This window comes from Sarcophilus harrisii, chromosome 1 (assembly GCF_902635505.1).
Source record: "Sarcophilus harrisii chromosome 1, mSarHar1.11, whole genome shotgun sequence".
In the NCBI taxonomy this organism is placed as follows: Eukaryota; Metazoa; Chordata; class Mammalia; order Dasyuromorphia; family Dasyuridae; genus Sarcophilus; species Sarcophilus harrisii.
The window spans coordinates 557,767,275-557,795,132 of NC_045426.1; the positions used below are offsets into that span (position 1 = coordinate 557,767,275).

At 36.3% G+C, this 27,858-nt stretch overlaps 1 protein-coding gene across 1 annotated transcript in view; it reads left to right on the forward strand.

Annotated features, from left to right (window-relative positions):
• The window catches only part of F13A1 (coagulation factor XIII A chain), a 192,435-nt gene extending 165,728 nt beyond the window's left edge, over nucleotides 1–26,707 (forward strand). The window contains exons 13-15 of the mRNA XM_003760207.4: nucleotides 7,014–7,174; nucleotides 14,106–14,242; nucleotides 24,902–26,707. Of these exons, the coding sequence (XP_003760255.1) occupies nucleotides 7,014–7,174; nucleotides 14,106–14,242; nucleotides 24,902–25,049 (446 nt within the window). The 3' untranslated portion in view covers nucleotides 25,050–26,707. The remainder of the gene's footprint in view (nucleotides 1–7,013; nucleotides 7,175–14,105; nucleotides 14,243–24,901) is intronic.
• Nucleotides 26,708–27,858: the final 1,151 nt, after the last annotated feature.

Sequence of the window (27,858 nt, forward strand, 5' to 3'; positions counted from 1 at the left end):
TCTCCTTTCCTCCCTCATTTCCTTTGCCCCTTTTTGGGATGGTAGGTGATTTTATATAGATTATACATGTTCAATCATGCAAAACATATTTCCATATTAGTCATCTTGTGAAAGAAGACATAGCCAAAAAACATGGAAAAAAGATAAAGTAAAAAATAGTACACTTCAGACTCCATCATAAATCCTTTGGGATTGTCTTGGATTATTGTATTACTTAGAATAGTTAAGTCATTCACAGTTGATCATCAGACAGTATTACCATTACTGTTTACAATATTTTCCTGGTTCTGCTCACTTTATTCTGCTTCAGTTTTTGTGAATATAACTACCTTTTTCTGAAATAATCCTGTTTGTCATTTTTTTATAGGACAATAGTATTCCATTACAATGGTGGATACTTCAAGTTTCTGAGGCATTCCCCAATTGATGGGCATCCTTTCAATAGCCAATTCTTTACCATCAAAAAAATTACTATAATTATTTTTGTACCAGTGGGTCCTTTTCCCTTTTTAACAAAAATCTCTTTGGGTTGCAGACTTAGTAGTAGTATTGCTGGATCAAAAGATATGTACAGTTTTATAGCTCTTTGGATAATAGTTTCCCAAGGGGCATAGTTCCAAATTACACTTCAGAATGGTTAGATCTGTTTACAACTCCACCAATAGTGCATTAGTGTGGCAATTTTACCATTATCCCACCAACATTTATCATTTTCTTTTTCTGTCATATTAGGTGATAGGTCTGCGGTGGTACCTCAGAGTTGTTTTGATTTGCATTTCTCTAAGCAATAGTGATTTAGAACATTTTTCATATAACTATAAATAGCTTTGATTTTTTTTTCCACCTGAAAACTTAGAGAAAGGAGTTTAATGAAGACTTAAGGGTCTCTTTATAAGGAATTTCTAGATGAAGACATCCACTGACTATTGGAGATAAAAGATTATAAATCAGGAGAGAGGTTAGAGATGAATAAACAGATCTTCAAATCACTAGCTTAGAAATGATAATTGAATCCATGATTATCATCAAGTCAAAATATGGGATAGATAAAGGGAGAAGAAAAAAAGGGCTAGAACAGAGTTTCGGAGGACATCCATGATTAGTGAGCATAACATGAATAAAGAGCCAGAAAATGAGACTTTAGGGAAAGAAGAGAAGAGAGTTAGGACAGGAGAATGACATTCATGTAGACAACCATGTTTTTTTCTCATTTAGCAATTTCTCATTTTTAAATTTGTTTTATATTTTATTTTCACCCAATTACATGTAAAAACAATTTTTAAGATTTGTTTTAAAAGATATTTGAATTCCAAATTCTCCCTCCCTTCACCCCTGTTGAGAAGGCAAGCAATTTTGATAGAGATTATACAAATGCAGTCATGCAAAACATGTTAGTCATATTGTAAAAGAAAGCACAGAAAGAAAAAAAATAAAGAAAAAGTATGCTTTGATCTACATTCAAAATCCACCAGTTCTTTCCCTGAAGATGGATAGCAATTTTTTGAAAAATTCTTCAGAATTGTCTTGGATCAGAACATGATGTTTTAGACATGGCTCTTCTGCTTCTTACCACTCTGAGTTCCTCTTCTTTATCCCTGACTTCTCCCACATTTCTTTTCTTACATATCCTTCTGAGTGTTTTCATGAGGGGAAAATTCAGAATCTTATTCATTGGGACTATCATCTTAAACCTGAAATTGAAATTTTGATAATGACATTTCCAAGTATGGTACTTAATATGCAATTGGGGATATCCTCTGTCAAAAATGAGCAAACCATTCAAGGCAGTGTTGTGTAGTAGATAGAACACTAGATTTAAAGAAAGGAGTCAATGAATTATTCCTTAGAGACTATCTATGTGACCTTGAGCAAATAAGTCATTTAATCTCTCTGGGCTTGAATTTCCTTATCTGTAAAGTAGAGGCCATTTGATGTCCATTAGGGTCTCTTCCCATTCTAAATTTAGGATCTCATAGTTCTGTAGAATCTGAACCTGAATTAGATCCTGTAGAGTTAGTTAGCTTGAAAGAATACCAAAAGAGTCTAATTCAAGTTCAGGAAGTAGCTTAATCACCTATAAAAAACCTATCATTCTTTATTTTTGGGGGTGGAGTTTGGCAGTAGGCACAGTCTTCAATGTTTTTGCTCAGATTTCAGAACCTATAGCTAAGAAGTAATGTGGTTGTTGTTTAGTTGTTTCATCATGTCCAACTCTTGATGACCTCTTTTGGGGGGTTTTCTTGGCAAAGATCCTGGAATGACTTGACAATTCCTTCTCCAGTTCATTTATAGATGAGGAAACTGAGATAAACAGGGTTAAGAGACTTGCCCAAAGTCACACAGCTAATATCTGAGGCTTTATTTTAACTTGGCCCTTCCTGACTCAAGACCCAGCATTGTATCCATTGTACTACCTACCTGCCATAGACTATAAATCAGCAGCTCTAGGTACCTGTTCAAATTTGGGAAAAGGAGCATTTCAAAATAAAAGTCTTAGGCTCCTCTAATTCAGAAAACTCTGAGAAAATTCCCTTGGATATGTAAAAGCCCTGCAGGTGTTATTGATCTCCCATGCCTGGAGTAAGAAAATATAATTTTTAAATTATTAAAAAAGAAGAAATATTTTGGATCACTTATTCTATGCATGTTAAGAACTCAAGATGGAGTAAAAAAAAAGGCTGCCAAATTACAAGATACTTAAGTGATGTGTAATGAGATTGGTAACTATATGAATAAAATTGTACAGTAAATAAAATTGACCTTTTCCCATGATTTGAGTCCCCTTCTGCTCTACTGATATCTCTTTCTAGGGCAATACAATAGAAAAATGGCTTTAGAATCATGGTTTAAATCCCAGGTCCACTAATCAATACTTGTCTCCCATGTCTACTAATCATTTAGCCTTTTGAGGTACCAGATCCTCTTCTATTAAATGACAAAGGTTATAATAGGCATCTATGGTCCTTCCTCCATAGGCTTCCTATGAGGCTTCATAACTCTTCCCAACTCTAAACATTTTATTAATTGTTGTTGGTGGTGGTCAGCCATGCCTGACTTTTTGTCATCCTATTTGGGTTTTCTTGGCAATGATGCTTGAGTGGTTTACAATTTCCTTCTCTAGTCCATTTCACAGATGAAGAAACTGAGGCTGTGGCTTAAGTGACTTGCCCAGTATCCTATAGCTAGTAAATGTCTGAGACTGGATTTGAACTCAGGTCTTCCTGACTCCAGATCTACTGCCCTAACTAACCATTTAGCAACCTAGCTGCCACTATCTAACCACTGCATGCAAAAATAAAAACAGTACTCTAGATGGTCTAATTAGAGCAGGTAAAATGGGATTTCCAACCCCTTTATCCTACACACTGAGCTTCTGAGACTAAGATTGAATTAAATTTGGGAGCTATTACATCACACCATTGGCTTATATGGAACTTGCAGCCCACAAAAAGAAAGAAAGAAAGAAACACCTGTCTTTTTTCATATAGACTGTTGTCTAGCCACATCTTCCCCATCGTCTGCTTATATAGTTGATTTTGTATTCCAATTATAGGACTTAACATTTATCCTTATTAAATCTCATCTCTTTAGACTCAGCAGATTGCTCTAGCCTGTCAAAATCTCATGTCCTGATTCTGTTATTCAGCACATTAGCTCTCCCTCCCAGAGTAATGTCACCCCCCAAATTTGATAGATGCTATTCCTGTCATCATTCCAGTCACTGATTAAAAAAAAAAAACTTGAAGAACATTACGTACAAAATGCCAATACAGGTTGGGAAAGGTATCTTCACACTAGAACTTTAACAATCAGGTCAAAGACAGGTATTTCTCAATCTGTTGAAATAAAAATTTCCCAACTAGAATTGAATGCATGCTTTCCAGATTGATGATTAAAGGGAATGTGTGGGCTGAAATCAGCTTGGAGGATCTGAATAACTTAAACCTTCCAGTGCCTTCAAAGGTGCTATCATTTCAACTTGGCTATATTTAGTTTTCTTTACTTTGGGGAAAGGAGGCAAGGCAGCTCAGGTCTGTGTCTCCCCTGGCTTTCCCCAGGCACAGTAAATGATATTGGCAGCAACCCAGCTCTACCAATAGTACAGTGGAGTTCTATTACTCTTTCTCTTGCCATGATTAATAAACTTTATCTGGAACAATTTCTTGTTCAGTAGCAAAATGCAGCAGTTATATAACATGCTATTTCAGGAATACTGTTCTCCTGGGCTCTGAAACTGAATCCAGGTTTTTTAGTCCTACAATTTAGGTGACCCTTCACCTGCCACTCAAAGGGTAAAAAGATCTTGACCCCTGGATTATTGAAGATAATAAGAAATCAAGTATATCCCCAAAACTTGAAATGTTGCCAAACAGTTCCACATCAGGAAAATTGGGGGAAAAATTTTTATCATTATTATTGACTAGAGCTATCCCTGGGCAAAATATCTCTTCTGTAGAACTTTTCATTTTGCCATTTCATCAGCCAGCAGTCTGGTTTATCAGCTTCCTTGATAATGGGCCAACTCTGAGAGTGGTTTAGGGACTGAATTAGAGACTGGAATCTAGGCTCCATTCACCATTCTTGACTTTGGAGGTGTCTTAGTTGGAAAAACTGACAGAGGAACCTAGATGTAAGCATGATCAAGCCAAAGTCAGAGCTAGAAGGAAATTCAGGGTCTACAGACCACACCAGGAAGAAAGTCAATATCCTTAGGAGATTCGGAATGGAGTCAGAACTACTATATAGTAAAACAAGAAAGGTGGATATTTAGCACCAGGCCTGGAAAAACTGAGTTCAAATCTAGGCTCAGACATTTACTAGCTATGGGCAAGCCATTTAACTTTCTTTGCCTCAGTTTCCTCATCTGTAAAATGGGAATAATAATAGCACTTAACTCCCCAGGTTGTATCAAATAACTTAATCAAATCAATTTAATGAGAATCCAGTAAACTAATAATTGTAAAGTTCTTAGTACAGTGTCTGCTATATAGCAAGCAATATAAAAATAGTAACTATTACATATATATATATATATATATCCACACACATATATATTATACATAGTTACTATATATAGTATATAGTAAAATAGCTATCATCATCATCATCATCATTATTATGTATTATATGTGGATTATATATATATTTATATATATCCACATATAATATATACTCCATTTATATGGTGGTTCAGTACCAAAGATGTGGACAGTGCTAGGGGTATATACTCAGTAATCAAGAAACTGCAAGTTTGGGTTGCTCTTCCAAGACAGAAGTCTTCTATAGTCCTTCTAGAGTCAGCTGTTGTTTTCTTTGGCTCATTTTCTTGTTTTCTTTGGCTCATCTTCTGGGTTTGCCCTTTCCCCTGCCCTAAAAAGGGCTTGTGACATCTCGCCTAGGGAATCTCATGCTCATGCATGAGCTCTTCCTTATTTTTCTCCTCCACCCATCTCCTACTTCCACTGGTCATTTTACTAAAAGGTTTGTCCTTGGACCTTCCTACAATTCAGAATCCCAGAGTCATTACCCAATTATCAGTTGCTGCTCAATACAGCTAAAATGAATGATTTGCTAGAGTCCAAACTTCCAGTCAGAGGATTTCTTTCCTTCAATAATTTTCATTGAGGAGCACAGTGAAAAATCTGTGGAAAAAGGAGGGAGATGAACAGAGAAATGATTGGGGAAGAATGAGTAAATCAATTGCCTTCTTGTACTCTGCCTGCAGGGTTGCCATAGGTCAAAATCTGGCCTGAACAACTCAGCACTGACAGGATAAAGGCTTTGCAGCCTTATATACTGAAACACAGAGTAGATTCTCCACAGGAGTGTTTTTACAGGCATGAATAGCTAGGAATCCTCCTTACTTAATTTTCCCTAGGAGCTTGGGACCTAAAAATGGGAAAGAAAGTGAGAAAGAGAATAAAAACTAATCCAACAGAATACAGTTCAGATGCTTATTATTAGACAAGTAAAATAAGCAGTCACCTGCATGCTTTAATTTGAAGGATGATCTCCCTCCCAATGGCTTATCATGAATTCCTCAAAACATTGGGAACTGATTAAATATTATACTATCCATGCATAGGAAATTATCATGAATTTCCTAGGATTCAGTTTATAAAATTATTTCTTCTGTGAAAGGAAAAACTGGGCTCAACATAAAAACACTCAGTTCTCAGTAGGTAGGTGATCTTTCCCTATCTTATTATTTTATAGAGGCCAAATTTAGCCACAGCTCTGGTCTTTATAAGATATTTTTGATTCCTAGAGAGTTTTACCAACCTAGGATTCCTCTTGTTTTCCTTTATACCCCAATATTCCACACTATGTCTGGATGGAAGATGTCTGAAGTCCACTTAATAGCAATCCTAGTTAAAACCATTTTCAGTCCAGCAAGTTAACAAAAAAGTTGCCTGGACCAAGATCAGAGTTTAATAAATTCTTTCCCTTCCTTTCTTCTTTCCTTTCTCTTTTTTCTTTCTTTCTCTTATTCCTTCCTTTCTTTCTTTGTTTTGATTTCTTCCTTCCCTCCTTCCCTCACCTTCTTTTCTTTTTTCATTCTTTTTCTCTTCCTTCCCTCTTTTATTCCCTCTTCATTCTCTTTCTTCTTTCTTTTCTTATTCCTTTCTTTCTCTCTCTTCTTTCCATTCTTTCTCTTTCTACCTATCTTCCTTATATTAAGTGCCTTCTATGTGCAAAGCACTATGTATTAAAAGCCCTCCTCACTGAAGATGGCCAGAAGAAGGCCATCCTTTTTTGGGGGAAAGAATAATTGCATTGTTTTGTCATTTGATACAATCCAGTGAGCCTTTACAAGTTATCATCCTTTAGTAATTTTGCTGAGGTTTGCCACCACAAATGCACACTGCTCTCACTTGACTTTCTCTTCTTTTAGTCTGGACTCTGTTGCAGTCCCAATCTGTAACATTGTTATTGGAAAGCTAGATGAAGTTGATAAAGCAGCAAGATTTTTGGATTCACTCTTTCACGTGTTCGTTTTTCTTCCTGACCAGTTACAAATGAGGAGGTGCAAATCAAAGCTGGCGAGTACATGGGCCAGCTGCTGGAACAAGCCTCGCTCCATTTCTTCGTCTCTGCTCGGATCAATGAGACCAGCAAGGTTCTGGCCATGCAGAAATCAACTGTACTGCATATTCCTACAGTGAACCTCAAGGTCAGTTCCAGCAATTCCAAAGAAGGACCAGACTAATGCATGTCCTAGTTCTTTGAGAAGTTGGGCATTCATTGACACCAACTGGGTGTCAATAACAAGTGAGCCCTGTGTGTGTGTTCCTTATTGCTGTAAAACCTGAGCCAGAATCTTCTTGTTCTTTGAAAGAAATAAACAGCCCTATATATAGTCATACAGACATTTCTCCAGATATAAATATGTAGCTATAGCTGGAGATATAAATGTGTCTTTGGTTATAAATGTACTTATAGAGAAGTAACTAAAGATATGGTGGCTATAGAAACATAGCTGACTCAATTAATTATTCAGAATAAATCAGAGAGAGGAACAGCATACATAAATTAAATACACTCCCCCCCATCCTCAGGTAAATTCCTGTACTCTATCCAAAGTTTTTTATTGTCAACTTCTAGTTCCTAACAAGGTACAAAAAATAGGCTGATTTGTATCAGACCTTTATAATCTTGCCAATCTTCTGCTTCAGCCTTCAGAATCTGTGAATTTCAGTTACTATCAGAAGTCACAAAGTAGAGTTATGGCCAATTCTCTCAAATTTGGGGGTAGGAGGAGGCTTTTTCACATCACCCTCCACAACACCATTGATAGTTCCTAGGAACAGTGAAGACAGTAGCAGCTGTGGTAGAGGGTGTGTGTGGGAAGAGCTGCTTTCCCATATGCCTTAGCTTAGAATATAAACCAATCAACATTGGTTTATAGACTGATTCAATGATCAGTTCAATTCATTGATCAATTAATACTGGTTAAGCTAGTGTTGTGCTAGGCACTGTGCTTAGTGATGGGGTTACAAAATGAGGCAAAAGATAGCCCCTGCCTTTGAAGAGCTTAATGGGAGAGAGCATGAAAACATATATATATATAACAAGTTATATACAAGAAGAATAGGAAATAATTAATGAAAGTTTTGGGGAAGGTTTCCTATAAAAGGCAGGATTTTTATTGGGACTTTAAAGAAGCCAGCGAAGTCAGTAGTTAGAGTGGAAGAAGGAGAACATTCCTTGCAAGAGAGATGGCCAGAGAGAATGCCCAGAGCTAAGCTATGGAGGGCTCTTGGCAACACGCAAGGCCATAGCCCGTGGCACCTCACCTGTAAGTAAAAGCCCAGAACTGATAAAGGAATTGGGGTGCCCAATGATAAAGGTACCATCAGATACCCAGCAGGCATTTTACACTAATGGGTGTCAGGAGATTTCTCAAGCCAGTCACAACTAACAATTGGCACCCAGATCCTAGACAGAAATACTTCAGGCAATAGTCATGTTTCTGGGGGGGAAATGGTGTTTAAATTATAGAATTATCAAAAGTTTTAGATGAAGAAAGCTTTAATGATAATAAAAATGACAACCATATTAATAAGTTACCATTTAAACTAGAATTGGAGTTTTAAGTTTGCAAAGTATCTTTTAATTTTTTTTATTATTATATCTTTTTATTTATAAAAAATATGCATGGGTAATTTTTCAACACTGACCCTTGCAAAACCTTCTGTTTTAAATTTTCCCCTCCTTCCTCCCACTCCCTCCCCCAGATGGCAGGTAGTACAATACATGTTAAATATGTTAAATTATATGTTAAACACAATATATGTATACATATCTACACAGTTATCTTGCTGCACAAGAAAAAAATGGATCTAGAAAGAGAAAAAAAACCTGAGAAGGAAAACAAAAATGCAAGCAAACAATAATAGAAAGAGTGAAAATACTATGTTGTGGTCCACATTCAGTTCCCATAGTCCTCTCTCTGGGTGTAGAGGGCTCTCTACATTACTGGACAATTGGTATTGCTTTGAATCAACTCATTGTTGAAGAGAGCCATGTCCATCAGAATTGATCAACATTTTTGTCTTTTTGTGTATTATGATTTCCTGGTTCTGCTCATTTCACTTAGCATCAGTTCATGTAAGTCTCTCCAGACCTCTCTGAAATCATGCTGCTGGTCATTTCTTACAGAACAATAGTATTCCATAACATTCATATACCATAATTTATTCAATAATTTTCCAATTGATGGTCATTCACTCACTTTCCAGTTTCTAGCTACTACAAAAAGGGCTGCCACAAACATTTTTGCACATGTGGGTCCCTTTCCCTCCTTTAAGATCTCTTTGGGATATAAGCCAGTAGAAACACTGCTGGATCAAACAGTATATGCAATTTGATAGCTTTTTGAGTATAGTTCCAAATTGCTCTCCAGAATAGTTGTATCCATTCACAATCCACCAACAATGTTTCAGTGTCCCAGTTTTCCCACATCCCCTCCAACATTCATCATTTTCTTTTCCTGTCATCTTAGTCAATTTGAGAGGTATGTAGTGATATCTCAGAGTTGTCCTAATGTGCATTTCTCTGATTAATAATGACTTGAAGCACCTTTTCATATGACTAAAAATAGTTTCAATTTCTTTTTCTGAAAATTGTCTGTTCATATCATTGACCATTTATCAATTGGAGAATGGCTTGATTTCTTATAAATTAGAGTCAATTCTCTATATATTTTGGAAATGAGGTCTTTATCAGAACCTTTGAATGTAAAAATGTTTTCCCAATTTATTGCTTCCCTTCTAATCTTGTCTGTATTATTTTTGTTTATACAAAAACTTTTTAATTTAATATAATCAAAATTATCTATTTTGTGATCAGTAATGATCTCTAGTTCTTCTTTGGTTACAAATTCCTTCTTCCTCCACAGGTCTGAGAGGTAAATTATCCTATGTTCTTCTAATTTATTTATAATATCATTCTTTATGCCTAAATCATGAACTTATTTTGACCTTATCTTGGTATACGGTGTTAAATGTGGGTCAATGCCTAGCTTCTGCCATACTAGTTTCCAATTTTCCCAGCAGTTTTTGTCAAATCGTGAATTCTTATCCCAAAAGCTTCTTGCAAACCATTTTTTATACATTTGATATATACACATACATATATATTTATCTATGTCTCTGTCTGACTCCTGTGTTTCTCTCTCTCTCTCTCTCTTTCTCTCTCTCTCTCTCTCGGTTAACTCTGTTTACCTTCTGTCCCTGTGGCCACTTACTTCCTTTTTCTCCCCTTTCTCTTCTTTCCTTTTTCTTCTTCCCCTTTCCTTATCTATGCCATCTATACAGCAACAGCCACATGTGCATTACTTAACTCCTCAAAGACTAATCAATTAAGCTGGACTAAAAAGGTTGGCAGCCCCTGACCCATGTGACTACTAGCCTTTGAGAAAATGTCAGAATTTTTCTTTTCCTTTCTTTTAAATCTAGTCACTGATAGCAGGTCATCATACGCTTTTGTAGACTCTTAATATCACACATTTGAAATTGAAATGGACCTTAAAGGTTCTGTGGTCCAGTCCTTCTTCATTTTATATTTGGTTTATTATAAGTATGGCACTATATATGTAAAGTTTTTGGTGATTTCCTTTCATATCCAAATGTCTAATTTGTTGTTGTTGTGTGGTTCCTCAGATTCATCCCAGTCCCCAATAGTAAATAATGTTTGATAGTATTTCCTTCCACCTCTTTGCTTACTTCCTCCCCACAGAGGCAAAGAGATGGGAAAAAAAAAGGAAATCAGCAAGTTCTAGATTTGAATCCTTCCTTGCATACCTACTAGGTGTGTGACCATAGACAAGAAACTTCTCTGAGCCTCAGGTTTTCCTGATCTATAAAATGAGGGAGAATGGACTTAAATGATCTCTGAAGCTATTGTCCCTTCTACCTTTAAATTTATATTGCTAAGAACACTGGACTAAATGTTTTGAGATGATTAAAGAAAGCATTGTTCTTCGCCTTCTAAAGTTTCCATATGAATAGACTGCTGAATTTTGAAGCCTGATCCAATTTAGAGTGTCTCCTCTACATAGTACCTCTTATCCACATGGGTACTGTTTAGGAGGAATAACTCATCAACCATTTGGCAGGCTTTCCATTCCATGCACATCTGGTGTATCATGGATATTTTGTCCACAAGAAAATTTACTATGATTATAAACAACTCACCCCCTGAATGCATATTTGTAGTATGACTTCGGTTTATGAGCGATCCCATCTATTATAGAATGCACATTTCACTTCCACTTTTTTTGATAGAACAATATACTTTAGACTAGAGAAAGAAAAAAAGTAGGATGCCACTGGTAACTGAACTGTTCCCTAGATATAACATATATTATTTCAATGGATTCAGTGCCATCGAATTCATTATAAAAGACTTTCAAAAAGCATGGAAAAAATTATGAATAAGTCCCAAATCATTGTTTTCTGCCATATCCCAGCAAGTTCAGGGCATTGTTTTCTCTGACACCATTTTAATGAATGATAGTCTCCTTTGCCCTAAATGAAAGAAAAATGCCATTATCATCAATTAATATATATTGAACACTCACAGGGTGCTTGGCAACTTACTTTGATGTATCACATGGGAATCTGTTTCTTTCTCTATTTAGTAAAAAGATTAGTAGGAAGAATTCAGTTCTGTTTCTTTGAGAATTTAACTGAAGTTCAGCTCTTGATCATTGACCTTACCTGATAATAAACAAAGAAAGCAATCCTTCAGTATTTTCCAGGGAATAAATGTAATCTTCCTTGTAAATAAATGCTAATATCTTTGCTCTTCCACTGTCAGACTATACATGAAATCCCTGGTTATATTTTCTCAGCAAGTAAGTAGTTATAATTGATTACAATCATAGGTTGAGAAAAAAAAAAGAAGGTGGTAGGATCATAATTAATTAGCAGTGGGAAAGGTATGTATATACATTCTATCTATCTATCTATCTATATATTATATATATAGTACAAATCTTGACTGATTTCAATCAAAATTTTAAAAAATTATTATATCTATCCTCCCCCCATTAATGACATAAAATACTATATACAACTAAGATTACTCATTTTTTCTCCAAATATTTTTCTTTTAACTAAGTTCTCACTTTCAGCTCCCCTCTACAGTAAAAGTTGCTTTTTATGGCATGAATTAATGAAAGGAATTTCTGGAAAGAATTTTCTTTAGAAAAGGCTACAGTCACAACAGGGACTTTTCAAGGCATCAAATTATTGAGGTCTTCTATTGAAAGAAAACATTGACCTTGGTTCAACTAGACAAATTAAATGTCATAGCCAAGAAATCAATATGTGAATATTGGTGAATTATAGTTAAACTGGAAAGGTGCCGAATGTTTCTTTTTTAAAGGGGAAACATTAAAAACTATAATATTGAAAAAATTCAAAAACAGTGACTTCACAAATATGAAAATTCATAGTGATGTCACTGTACATGATCATTTGGAAACATTAGAGTAACTGCATTGATTTTTAATGCAGATTCATGTAAAAGACTTTTCTTCATACAACCTTCATTGGATAAGGCAAAGAGTTCTTTCATTCAATGTTTTAAGAGGGCAAGAATTTAGAAATGTAAATAGATTGTTTGGGAATGCTTAGCCCAGCAGGAGGATTGATGGCAAATTAGTAGAAAACTGTAGAACACATAAAATAAAAAAAAATCAGCATTTTTGCTCCAATTGGTATGGAAATAATTTGATGTTTTCAGTGCTTCATAAAGACTATATACTTTGATAAGTCTCTTTATTGTACCCATCCCCATGGCTAAATTCAAAGCACAATATCTAAATATTAAACTGATTTTTCTTCTATGATAAAAGAGGGGAAAACATAATAACCAAAGATGATGTTCCTGAACTTGGCCTGACTTTTCAAAATTAGTTTTTATTTTTAAGGTTAATTACAACATCTCTCTCCACATAAAAGTCCTACTCATATGCTTCATCGTGATGTGACAGTGACCCTGGGGTCTCTCAGGCTAACCCATTGAAAGCAAAGCACAGACAGATTCTACTAAACTTGAAAGGCTTCAAACAGAGGTCCAAAAACAGACTGTACAACCCAAATATGGAACAAAAGAGTGTGACTTTGTACCATTAAATTTTCTATGTAAGGCTAAAACAATCTAGCAGTGTACCTGAAAGGGAAGGGGGATAGAGGACAGGGTATCAAAAATAGTTTTTTTAGATCATAGGGCCCAGCCCAAAAGATTAATTATTGTTTTTAAAAAAAGAATTTGAAACTCTAGTGGCATTAGCTCTTTAGACACTAATTTCTAATCTCAACAACAGCAAAGTGTTATGATGAATAGGAGGTAGAAGAAAAGAGAGAAAGAAGGGGGTGGCGTAGAGAAAGAAATAAAGGGAAGGGAAAGAAAGGAGAGAGGAGAAAGGAAATGGGGAAGCAAGAAAAGAAAGGGTGAGAGAAGAGCAGATTGAGAGGAAAAGAAAAGGGGAGAGGAGGGTTTTTAATGGTTTAAAATGTCATGACTCAGAATATAAACATCTTCTTGCCCATTTTTAGTTTTATGTTCCTTGTGGTCAAATCAGCTGTGACATCCTCCTGTTCAGCCATGCTGATTTCAAGTGTGTCCTGAAATCTTCCCAGGCAGGTGCAAAGCTGTGTGGAAACTGTCTTACACTTCTGGTATTCAGCACCTGGCCCAGCTATGTTCTGCCAAAGAAACTCTTAAATACAGGTTACCCGGCAGGAAATCTGAGAATCTTCCTAGGAAAAGGATTCACCTGGTAGCTCTCACCATTGAAACCTGAAACCTCAGTGAATGTATTTCTACCTCCTGCTGATAATGTAGGGCTAGTGTCCTAGCAATTATCCCTCACTCTAATTAGGTGTATAGGCATTTTTCTAGAAAAGGAGAATCATACTAAATAATATTTTTCTGAATTTTTGATGTGCATTCCTCAGTTAAAGTTACAAATTATTCTCTCTGTCTTAAGATTATTTTGATCAAAAGTAGTTGTACCAAATCTTTAAAATGAAAAAAAAGTAAAGAGATTTTGTATGATACTAAGTTGCATTTTTTTTCCCTTTGCTTCTTAGGTTCGAGGACAAAAAGTGGTTGGTTCAGACATGGTTGTTACAGTAGAATTCACCAACCCCCTGAATGAAACACTGTACAATATCTGGATACACCTTGATGGACCTGGAGTAATGAAACCAACCAGGAAAATGTTTCGGTAGGATCACCTGACATCGGGGTCACTTTCTCTGTTTCTCTTTCTTCCCTTTCCTATAGCATAGAAGAGGTAAAGAGAAATAGGATGGTGGGTCATATAGGACAGGATTTCAAGGCCAGATCTGTCATTTACTACCGGGTTATTGTCCCTGTGAGTCTTAGTTTCCTATCCTACAAAATAATGGGAATGGACCAGACAAGTTCTTAATCCTGTAAAATTCCCTTAGTAAGTATGTAAACTTCTTATTTTCCAGATGGCAAAGCAGAGCCATTCAGGAAGGTAAAGGTAGAGAGCTGGTCTCAGAATCAAGAAGAAATGACTTGGGTTCTGCCATTGAGACATCTAGGTTCTATAACCCAGGACAAGTCATTTAATTTTTCTGTAGATATCTACCAAAGTCAAAGAGAATGTGTCATCTGAACTAGCTCATCTAATTCCTTACCAGTAACTCCCTATACCAATGAAATCATAAGTTGAGCCCTCCTAAAAAGTATTATTGAATAAAAGCATTATTGATTCCCCTTTCTAACTACTTTAAATTTCCTCAGGTCTCAACTCATCCTAATAGCAGAAACTCAAATTTGGAAAGCCTCTCTAAGCAAAAAAAAAAAAAAAAAAAAAAAAAAAAAAAAAAAAAAAAAATTAAGAAGGAGCCCTATTTCCCTTTAGTGATAATAATATTCCAGCAAAGAGGGATAAATAATAATAATAGAAACAAACATTTATTGAGTACCTATTTTACACAAGGTTCACAATTATTGTCTTATTTGATCCCTGCAACAATCCAGGGAGGGAGGTGCTGTTATTATCCTTATTCTACAAAGGAGGAAACTGAGGCAAACAAGAAGTCTTTCCTTCAAGTACCCCCTGTATGCACACCCTGAATTGTTTCTTGGATCGCATTTATGATTCTACTCCTGTACTTAGCTGTCCACAAGGAAATGCTGAGTTCAGGAGTAGAAAATTAGGTCTGAAACTCGCCAGCTTTATCACTCAGCCATTTGAGAAAGGCAAAAGCTACTTCAGGGTCTATGGAGACCTGATGGTGCTGCATTTCAGTCCACCTTCATGCCAAAGTTGATCTAATATGACTCTCAGATCCCACAGTATTGTTGACCTCAAAATCATTGATAATCACAGATCCTGGGAGTCTTCAGAATTCAGAGTTCATCTAGTCTAACCTCCCATCCATTGCAGAAACTCATTTTTCAACTTCCCTGATAGATAACCATCCTCTTTTATTTGAAGACTTTCAGGGACAGGGAACTCATTCAACTTCCCAAAAGAAGTTCTTATTTTTCTTAAGTACTCTAATAATTGTTTTTCAAAAATTCTTCCTAAAACAAACATTTTTGTTTGTTTAAATGGTTTAATCTGTCTTAATCTTCAAAGTGCTATGATAAGAGCATGAAATGTGGAACTAGAACATCTGAGTTTAAAATCCAGTCCTTTGACGTATTATCTATGTAACTTTAAATAACCTTAGGCCACCCAAGTCACAGCTTTTGGAACATGTTATATAATTAATGGAATGAAAAGCTGGTACTTTACATTTAAAAAAACATTTTATGTACAAGAAATATCTATCAGTCTCACAACTGTGAAATGATACAATGCTTTTTACAGATAAGGAAAAAGTTGCAAAGAGATTGACTTGCCCCTGGGTTGTATGTTATTATGTACCTTCAGTAGTATTTGAACCAATTTTTTAAAAACTCCATGACGGCAGGGAACATTGTTTTGGTTTGGTTTGGTTTGGTTTGGTTTTTTTGTTGCTGTTGTTTTGTTTTTTCCTTTTTTACCTCTTTTTGTATCTCCAGTGCTTTGAACAATGCATGGCACATAGTAGGTACATAATAGATGTTTATTGAATTGCATTTTTGACTGCAACTCCAACCACAGTGAGTTGAATGTTCTTGGTGTTGTTGTTTTTATCCTTCATTTTCTAAGAGGACCAGTAACATCACAGTTTGCAATCACTCTTCACTGCAAATGTCACTTGTTTTAATGACCTAAGTAATGCATAATACTGGCCATGGCTTGTCAGAAACCAAGTTCTGACCATCCTTAAACCACAAAGCTCCATCTGGAATCAGTTCTACCACAGATGGGGTTCTTTACAAGAATCTTAATGGCCCAAGAACCAATCTCCATATATATTAATTAAAGGCTTATTTCATGGTGGAGCTGGAAACAGAGCATAGACTAAATCACTTATTTTGCCACCATATGGCTCCTCCCCTCTTTTTCCTTTCCTTTAACTTGCAAAGTGAATTGGATTTAAGTGAGGCAGTTATACAAAGTCTTCAGCCTCTCTCTTCCAGAGACATCTAAGTCCAGTAGCAAGATAGTAGAGCTCTATGTGATCATATAAGGACTGGGGAAAGAGTTGTAGGACTCATCTAGCCTTAGAAATTGCCTTGTGACTTGTTAACTGGGAATTTGGCCAGCCTACTTTGTAGAAAGCATTCTCTGCTGAGTTTTTTCTGTGGCTATTACTTCCAAGCTCCTTTAAATCCTTATGTTTCACCATTTTAATACTGATATTTCTGTATCTCTTAAATGTCGCACCCGATGTTCCCTAACCCATGCTTACTCCTTGTGAGATCTTAGGCAAGTCATATAAAAGTTTTCTCAGTCACAGTTCCCTCCTCTTAAAAAGATAAAACTGGACCATCAAAGAGATCAACTGCAACACTTCTAGGTATTACTAGAAGCATATCAAAATGTGATTGGGAATTATTTAACAAAATAAATAAAAACATAGATAATGTCAACATGTGGTTTGCTCAGTCAATATGCTTCTCAGAATAATTTAATGACTCCTGTTTCTTTAGGAGTTTGACATTATTAGACTAGATGAGCTTTCAAGTCCCTTCTAGCTCTAACTTTATGTACACTAAGATGTCCAATATCAGAGAGGAAACTAGTCACTTTGGGGAGTTTGCTACTTCTTATTAATGCAATAAGAAGAAGGAAAAAAACCTTGAGGCTTTTTTTTAAACTAACAAGCAAAAAATATTCAGCTATTGAGCACTAACATACAAGTCACAGGAAAATGAATTAAATTAGAAATCATGCTTAGCTCAATAGAGAGGTCAGAACAGACCACTGTGCTTCAGTCAGAGACATCAGCCTCAATCACCTATTCTCACACCTCCCCACACTAATCAACTACAGGAATGTCTCGGGTAAAGGCAAACAACACTTTTCTTTTTTTTTCAAACAGCTCCTCTGCTGCTGTGTCCATTTTTTCCCTCAAACTTTTTGATCAAGACTCCCCAATCCTCTGGTCATTATATCTAGAAAAAATTTGTTCCCTTGAGTCTTTCTCTGCCAGACATATGTTGTGTGAGCATAAACCTACGTTTTTGTCTATGGGTGAATAACATGCCAACAAATACAAAGGGACTTAATGTATAGGTGTGCAATAGGGAGTGGGGGAAGAGTGAACACAGGGCCCCTGAATCAATTTTGTTCTATCTTGTAAAGATTCTCCATCATGAAGACTTGAGGCTTTAATCTAAATGAGACTTTACAGGAATTTAATTTTAGTATCCCTCTTCCCCCTTCCTTGAGATCTATTACCTTCAAAGAGGGGAAGGATAAAGAAGGGAGGAGCCATATAGTGGCAAAATAAGTGATTTGATCTATGCTCTGGCCCCAGCTCCACTATGAAATATGTCCTTAATTGACAAAACAGTTATGAAGGATGGGTCTTAGGATACTGAGATTCTTGTAAAGAACTGTGTCCATGTTATAACCAATTCCAGATATATGAAGCTTTGTGGTTTAAAGATGGTCAGAACTTGGTAGGAATAAGCCATGTCCAGTATCATTCATTACTTAGGACATTCAAACAAGTGGCATTTTCAATGAAGAGAGAGGACCCATCTCATCTTAATATGCCCTAATTAACACAGGTCAACTCAAATGGAGGAACAACAAGGGACCTTGGTGTTACAGAGGTCTAGCATGAGGATGTCTGCACTATTTTAGTAACTCAGGATTCCAGGACAGGGGATCAGGAAAACTTAAAATCAAATCTGGCCTCAGATACTTTCTAGCTTTGTGACCTTGGGCAAATCACTTAACCCTATTTGTCTCAGTTTCCTCATCTGTGAAATGAACTGGAGAAGAAAATGGCAAACTATTCCAGGATCTTTGCTAAGAAAATTCCCCAAAAGGATCACAAAGAGTCAGACATGACAGAAAATTACTCTCTGTCTCTGCCTCTCTCTCTGTTTCTCTCTCTCTCTCTCTCTCTCTCTCTCTCTCTCTCTCTCTCTTTGTGTGTGTATGTGTGTGTGTGTGTGTGTACACATAGGGTAAAAATTACAAAATAGGTCACAGGCAGCTTCCTTTATTAACTTGCTCTAATTTTAGAGCACAAAGACCAAATGTACAAGGAATTAGCCACCTTTTAGTAATACAGAATTGTAAAAAGAGCTAGGTACCAAGCTACTAAATGACAGAGAGTCTGGGAATTCAGTGGCTCAAGAATATAAAATTTGACCAAGAATGGAGAGGAGAGATGCCATTTCTCATTCTTCATCCTATATTCCATCTTCACTATTACACAACTCTTCCTACCATCTTCTCTTATATCAGATGAACTGTAACTTTCAGCTTTTAAGTTTCTATTTTTCAGAAAGCATGGCAGCAACTTAACTTCAAGACAATTTCCTTTAACAAAAAAAAGAAGAAAGATTACATTCGATGAGTTATTGTGAAGACAATGTCCTGGATCTTATTTTGATTTTTCATATTAAGTTTCCTGGGCAGATCAGAGGCTGAGAATTAGACACACAGAGGACAAACCATAGGTAGTTGCAGTTTATTGTAATAATAATCTCATTTGCCTGCATGTATTCAAGATGATAAATGGCTATTGGAGGCTGATGGCTCAGCACATTACTTGGAATCATTTATCACAACATCTATTCCCAGGCAAATGAGATTATTCCAAAGTTACTTTATTTACCAATGGGGAAAGGGAGGATGGAATAATTGCCTTTCTTCTCTTTTTATGCATACATGTCTTGCTCCACTTGTGCAAAAAAAAAGTATATAAATACATATGAATAAATATAGTACATACACATACTCATTTAGTATGTATGAATAATCAATACATTCATTAGGGGAAGGGGACACTGGACCTCTGATCTTTTCTGTAGGAAACACTCAGTAAGGAATCTCCCATCATTCATATAGATTGGCAACTACCTTAGGATTTCAGAACTTTTTGTCTTAGGAAATTGCCCTGGGAGCTTAAGGAAAAATTGATTTCCTCAGAGTCATGTAGCCAGCATTAGTGAAAAGTAAGATTTAAATCCAGGATCTATTGACTTCAGCAACAGCAACTAACACTGATATAGAATTTCAAAATTTAGAGAATTTTTACAGATATTATCTCAATTTATCCCCATAACAACCTTCGGGAATAGGTACAATTATTATCCCCATTTTACAGATGATCATAGTGAGCCAATACAAATGACTTGCTCAGGATCATACATGTAAGTTTCTGAAGCAGGATGGGAACTCAAGCCTTTTTTGGAGTCCTGTACTCTATCTGGGTGCCAAGTAGATAACAATAATAGTGGTAGTAGTGGTACTGTTGGTGATACTCGTGGAAGTGGTAGTAGTAGTAGTAGTAGTAGTAGTAGTAGTAGTAACAGTATTTGTTATTCTTGTTTATTGTTGTTTTCTCTTTAAAATGAAGTTGTTCAATTAGATGACCTCTAAGGTTCCTCTGAATTCTGATTTTATGACCATCTTTATAGACTAGAAACTTATTCATACCTTTATTCCCTTCATTTTTCCTAAGATCCTCCAATTTAACATCCACCATCAAGATCCACACTTCCATAAACTAAGTTTCCATAGCTGTTAAGGATTCTCCTAACCAGGAACTCATCTTCTGGCCTATCATTTCTTCTTGGACTTGAACTTAAAGCATAAAACACTGGCTTAGGTATAATTCATATATATTTGGATTATTCTAGCCTCTGATTAAGTCCATTTTAATCCATATATGAATGGAAGAGAAGAGATGTGGAGAGATCCTAGCCCTGTTATAATTACAGGTGGCTTAGCATAGTAACAGGCTAAAATAATCAATTCAATTCAGATTAGACACTGAACAACCTGAATTGACTATCTACACTAAGTAAAGAAACTTGCTAATCAACCAGATTTCCCACTTTACTTCATATTTGGCTAAAATTTGTCCTAAAATAGGCAATATCTATAACAATACCCAAATAAATGGTCTATTTAATCAGTTGGGTAAAACAGTCAATCAATTTACAAACAAATGTAAGGTTAAATTATGTTTCTTTCATTGAGCGATCCAGTAGGGATTCACAATTCCAATTCTGTGAGATAGTAGTCATCCTATAAACAACAACAGGGAGGACAGAAACAAGCATTTTTAAATGCCTACTGTGAGCCAAGCATCATGCTAAATGATTTCAAGTATCTCATTTGACCCTCACAACAACTCTATGAAATAGTAGTAATTATTATTTCCCCATTTTACAGTTGAAGATACTGAGAGAAATGGAAGTTAAATGACTCAAAGTCAGTTACAAAGTTTTTAAGACTGAATTTGAATTCAAGTCTTCCTGACTCCAGGCCTAGTATTCTATTCAATGTGCTATCCAACTACTGTTAAATAGCAAAGTTAACCACGAAGGCAGCTGGCTGCCTCAATGAATAAAGTTCTGGGCCTGGAATTGTGAAGATCTGACTTTCAATATGAACTCAGACACTTACTGACTATGTGAACCTAAGCAAGTCAGTTGCTCATCTGAAAATAAGCTTAGAGGAGGAAGTCTTATTATTTTTGCACAACAAAACTCCATGAATACTATTGACATGTTATGATCTATGGGATTACAAAGAGTCAGAAATGACTGAACAAGTCACCTGATTAATTTTTTAAAACTTTTCAATTATATATACACAACTTGGTACAGACCCAACCACAATATATTAATTGGATGATATAAATAAATGTAATAAATATAATTATATAATAAAAAGAAATATTAATTATAATATAAAACTATTAATTTTGTTTTGGTTTAGTACTTTGTTCTTTTTGAATAGAGACAAATAAGCCTCCTATTCTCATAACAGGTGCTTCTAATTATTAACATAAACCACATATTCAGGCAGGACTGTTTTAGAATATAAATGTATCCTAAAACATACAAGGTCAGTTTTTACTCAGGAGTATTCATAGCCTGTAATGGGCTGAGGTTTGAGTTGATGCACTGAGGTCCCAAGTACATGAGGCTAAATAGTAATTGGACTATACTCTATTAATATACATGATGGGATAAAGAATGGTCCCTGCCCACTCTCCGTGCAAGTCCTGATGTGTTATAGAGGAAATGACGATTTTGGTGGGTGGAGGCAGAGAGAGAGAGACAGGAAGAGAAGCTGGGAGAGATTGAGCCTGGGTTCCATATTCCTAGCAGCTGGTCGTGTGGCTGCTGATCCAGCTAGCTTCTTGACTCAGCTGCACACATTGCTATCGCCGATTCTCTTCCACCTCCGATCCTTCTTCACTGAGAATAAAGACTGACGATTTTCCCCTAACCTGAACTCCAGACTCCTGCTGATTTTAAAAATACACGGTCTTCACAATAGCCCATACATCAACATTTCCAACTCATTATTAACTTTTAGGTATCTAAAAATGTGTTACATATTAGGCAGATCTTACATCAAACTCCCTCTAGAATTAAAAATTTCAGTAACAGTGAAGCAACTTGGAGCTTTTGTCAGATTTGAATATGATAACTTTTTTAAACTGCTACTTTTGCCCCTCTGGTCACTATCAGCCTAGGTTATCCATTCTGCTGAGCAGGTCCTTTCTTTAGTTGAATATCAGTTCTTCAGAAGCCAACATTTAGTGATTTGATAAAATGTAATAAGTCATGTCCTAGGCAGATGAATGCAAAAGCATGGCATGTGAACATAATAGTATTTAGTGCTCTGAATCTGAGTCTGGGAATAGACATGTAAAGACAGGGGCAAAAAGGATGATTTTTGGAGTGGGGAGATAAAAGATGAAATATTCTGGGCCCTACATTAGGTAGGGAAGTCCAGTAATCCAGGTTCAAGGGTTAAAGTAGTAATAAAACCAACTTTACTCATCAAAGGAAATGAAAAGAATAGATTTCTAAAGTGAAAAGGATATCAGATGTTATTCCTCCCTGTATCAACAGTCACCATGGAAACCAATCAAGTAAGTCAGCAATATAGAAAAGCTTTTTCTCACCTGCAGTAGGAACTCAGGTACATCCTCCTACTCTAGTTCCCAACCATTTGGGCTTTTTATGCCTCTAAGGGCAAGGAAGCCAAACTTCCTCCTTTAGTGACTGATCCCCAACATGCCAGATATTGGAAAGACCTGCCAAGAGAAAGAGGGGAGGGGGGGAAGAGACTGCAGGTAACCATGTTGGGAATGCCATATCCCACTCTTCCTCAGAGATTGCCTTGAGCCATCCCCACTCCTACCCCTGATCCAGATGTCACAAGGAACATAGCAAAGAGGAGCTCCTACCATGGAGGAGAGAGAAAGAGAGGAAGAAGAATATCAAAGAAAGGATAGGCTCTCTACTGAGGGTAGACAGGACAATGAAGAAAAGGCAGAACTTCTCAACAGCCTCCCTGACTAACATCCATAACTCAGGAAAGTCAGTATATGATTTTATAGAATTGTAGTATCACAGAATTATTAGTTGTAAAAGGGAACAAAAAGATTCACTGATCAACCCTCTTCTTTTACTGGTAATAAAAGTCTTTAAATAGTCTGAGACCCAGAATGCTGAAGGAATAAAACCAAGTCCAAAAGCAGGGTGATTTGGCCAAGAGGTGAAAGACCTGCATTTGACCATTGGCTCCATTCCACAAGTAAGCTGTCAAATCACTTAAACCTTTCTGATACTTACTGTATGACCTTGATCAGTCGGTGATCAGCCAGGCAAGAAGACTACAATAGCTCTAGACATGAGAGATAGCCAGTGTAGACACAGAGATGGGAGAGCTTTATCTTTGTGGAATTGCAACATAGTTAGACCATAGAGTCATAGAGAAAAGAAGAGTGGAAGAAGACTGGAAACTAAGAAGAGTCCATGTTAAAATAGCTTTTAAATAACAGAGGAGTTTGCATTTGAGACTACAAATCATTTAACCTCCAGGGTCTTTAGTTTCTTCATTTATAAAATAGACTAGATGAGCTTTAAGACTCCTTCCAGCCTAGATTTTTATTTGAAGACATAAGCACTTGAAAACTATGATTATGCAAAATGCTATACAAACACAAAGTAAAATTAGGAATATATTCTTGTGTCATCTAATAGAGATCCAGAAATGTCAATGCTCTCACTATGAGATAATCTCCAAGAAACTTGTCCAAAAAGACCTCATGGCACCAAAAACATTGATATCACAGAAGCATGGGCCCACAGAGTGGAGTGAATAGAGAGATCCCATGCTCTAGCTTCCCCTTAAATGTAATCCTTTAGCAAGAGAGCCTCTAGATCAGAAATAATCTTGAGGGTAGTTCCTGAGGCTTGAGAGTTAATGAGTGGAACTTGTAATGAAATGTTTTAGTTAATTTATTCATTCAACAAATATCCATTCATTCATTCAACCAAATGTATCAGATCCTAGGGAATATATAAAGTTGTATCTTATTCAATCTTTATATCTTTCCTAGCCCCTAGTCTTAGGGATTATAAAGGAGGTCAGATGTAGTAGTAATAGTGGTAGTAGTTGTAATAGTAAATAAGTAGTAATAGTAGTAATAAAAAGTAGTAGCATTAAGTAGTATCAAAATAGCAGTAGTATTAAATAATAGCAATAAATAGTAGTTGTAGTAGTAGAAGTAAGTACTACTAGTGGAAAGTAGTAGTTAATAATAGTAATAGTAAATAGTAAGTAATAGCAGTAGTAGCAAATAGTAATAGAATTAGCAACAATAGTAATAAGTACTAGCAAAAGTAGTAAGTACTAACAGTAGTAACTAAATACTGCTAGTACTTAAAAGTAGTAATACTAAGTAGTAGTTAGATACTAGTAATAGTAATAGTAGGTACTAGTAGTATTAATAATAAGTAGTAAATAGAATAAATACTAGTAATTTGTGGTTGTAGTAAGTAACAATAAATACAACTAGTATTGGTAATAGTAAGTAGTAGTAATAATAAGTAGCAGTTAATAGTAGTAGTAATAGTAGTAAGCACTACTAGTAGGTAGTAGCAAATAGTAAGTAGTCATATGTAGTAGGAAATAGTAATTGTAATAGAAAGTGGTAATAGTAGCTGTTATTGTAAGTAATTCTTATTTCTCTAGCATGTGAAGTTGGCAAAGACCTTCCCTCATAACATACGAGCCTCAATCAAAAATCAGACTACCTGGCATCTAAGGACTCTCCCACCTCCAAATCTGCATGATCCTCTGTCACTATCTCCACATCTGGATTTTCCCATGTAAAGCTTAGTATGCATGTTCCTTCAAGAAGCTAGGATGAATGACCCACACTAGTTCTTACTAGTCTCTGATGAGGATTAAGATCTGCCTGTCTAAAAAGTAAAACTTTTTTTTTTCAAGTTTTTCTCCTTTTCATTTTTTCAGTGAACTTCCACCCAATTCTACCTTGACATGGGAAGAAGTGTGTCGCCCCTGGGTCCCTGGCTCACGAAAACTGATGGCTACCCTGAATTGTGATGCCTTGAGACACGTGTATGGGGAACTTGATTTAGAGATTCAAAGAAGGCGATAGGTGGAGATCTGCAAGGAAGAAGGGGGAAACAGCTCCTCCATGTTTTACTTAAGAAATCTTGATGCAAAAATAGGCCAGCTCTTATTTTATCTTAGGTACCAGCATATTACACATTGAAGAAGGCAAGATCAAGAATAAAAAGGCTGGTATGTGTTTGACATCCACAGAGAGCTCTCTACCACACTTTTCCAAATTCTGCCTCCTCAGTCTGGAGATGCATGTAGACAGACTAGAGGGATCTTGAATAATTCCAACTTCTAAAGTGTTCAGAGCATTCGCTTTAATTAAACTCTAATTAAGCTCTAATAGCTCATCAAACTAAAAGTTATCATTTATCATGGCAAATGGCTCAGACTCCATTAATCAGAGGGATTTCCTAACCCAAGTAATTTGCCTGTGACCTGATTTGATTTCAGACAAGATTTCCAGTGCCCAGGGAAGTAAATCTATAAATGAAGAGAGAAAGATCCTCCAAAAAAGACCCCCCACACACACACTTTGATCCAAATCTTTTTTTGTGCTTCCTGCCCATGAATATTTCTCACCACAACTCCTCCTACAGGTCACAGCATTCTGGGTTATAAGAGGGGAAGGGCTTCCAAAAAGTCTCCAGCACCTACTGCAGAAGGACTGGCTGCCAAATTTCACAGGTTAACTGTGTGAAAAGACACAGCTAAGTCTTAACAAACTACATTTATGAGGAATGTAATCACCTAAAGATGAGGAAGCAAGGACACCACTCAGCCCTTTTAAAACAAGACAGCTTTATTGTGCATTTGATAAGAGATGTCAAACACTAGTCTCATGCACAGGAGCTTTTTAGCTCTTAGAGTTAATGAAGTATGGCTATAAAGTACTAAGATAGGTTTGTGTAGTATTTAGAATCTGTCTCACTATTTTAAATTCACATTTTGTTCATGTTTCCTGAATCATCCACCTCCTCAGAAATTCAATCCTTAGAAATCCCTTAGAGTCATGTCAACTAGGCAAATGCTGTGGAGGGAGCAGTGAATTTGGTGGCTCAGCATAGATGGAGAAGGATTGATTCCTACTAAATCTCTCCAGCTATTTGTATCTTTCACCCAGTAACCTCAGCTAATTCTGGGATGCTGAAACTTTACATTTACTCAGTCTTGCAAATGGCTATTAGCTCTGTGATGATTTCAGGAAAATAAGCAAGAAAATCTTGCATTCATTCATTTCATTCCCTGAGGAGAATAGTACAATTGGACTAATGCTTAATTTGCAATGGTGGTTTATGTTAAAAGTCTACCAAAATGTCCAAGAGAATAATCTAGATCAGCAGACTCTTATTCTTATCAACGCTGTATAATGGGATAGAGAAGAGGGGTGGGGGATCATGCTCTGGTGCATATGACTACCATTGAGGAAAAACTGGTTGCCCTTCCCAGACACCTAGACATAAGCCCTTCAAGAGCATTAGTTAATCAAAGCTAAGGCTTTTTTAAAAATCACTTTTATTAAGCAGTCTCTAGAACTTCTGCTGAAGCTCTTTTTGGTAAACAAATTTCTAAAAGTTTTTGCTTTGCTATGAGCCAGCTTGACTTTGTATGCTATTATTCATTTGCATGTTCTAATTAACCAGAATGTAATGGAAATTTAAAATAAAGTTCATCTGATTATACTTGCATACAGCACAAGGGCTCCTCATTTTATTTCAGATCCAGCAGACCACCAACCGCTCCTGCTTCAGTCATAAAAGTCTGTCTGACAGCAAACAGTCTGCAATGAATGCAAACTATTTTAGTGGTAAGAGTCAAAAGGCCTTTTTTGCTCCCTGGTTCTATGCTATGCAACTATGGACATCTCTTTGTGCCTCAGTTTGTTAAAGGAGAGGACTGAACGAGATAGAGATAACAACTTTTGAAGTCTTGTCAGCATTTAAAAGCCATGATGATATAAGTCCTCCTTACAGGGGAGGGTAGGCAGGAAATCTGGGTAGCTGGTCTTTCCCTTTTCAAGAAGATCATAAAACAAAAGTAGATTCTGTTAGTCATTGCTGGGATCCCAATAATCTTATTTATTAAAAGAGGAAGGTCATATGTTAAGGACGGAGCACAGCAACACTCATCAGAATTAATAGAAGGACATGAGAGAAATTTCTCAAAAATGAGATAAGGAAATGGCAAACCAGTGCCAGGAATGAAAAAATGATCAATGTCAAGAAAGAGTCCCAACCAATTTGCAGGCCCCACTTTGATGCTATTGGCCAACGGTACCTTGGGGACAGAATGGGGCAAAAGGACTTTCACCCAGGTTGCCAAAGTTAGAGAACAGAAACAATAGGAAAAAATTGAGCTTAATGGCCTGTTATCAAGAATAATTAAATTGAAAAACAATTAAAATAGGATGAGTTCTTTCCCCAACCTCACTCTGGTCTTGCCACCTCCTCAAGTGAGGCCAGAGAAAGACTTTAATTTAGAAAGGTTAAGATCATCAACAACAGCATGTGATATTCACAAATAGACTTTGTGGATGGAAAAAAAGGCAATGGGCAGAAAAAAGGCATTCAAATCAGGAAGATGTGGCTCCAAGACCTGCCCCTACCCCTGACACATACAAATAAACACACAGAACCTTTCAACCCTCAAATGGAAGGTACTAACCTGTTGGTAAAGGGAGTCCTATTCCAATGAAGTCACAAGTCTAATCCCTATCCTTTGGAGGGGAAATTAAGTTTCCTCATACCTCAATAGTCTGTAAGTTGGAGTTAACTTCTGCATTATTTTTTGTTCCCTACATCCTTTTGTGTTATCAAAATATATATTGATATAATATATCAAATATA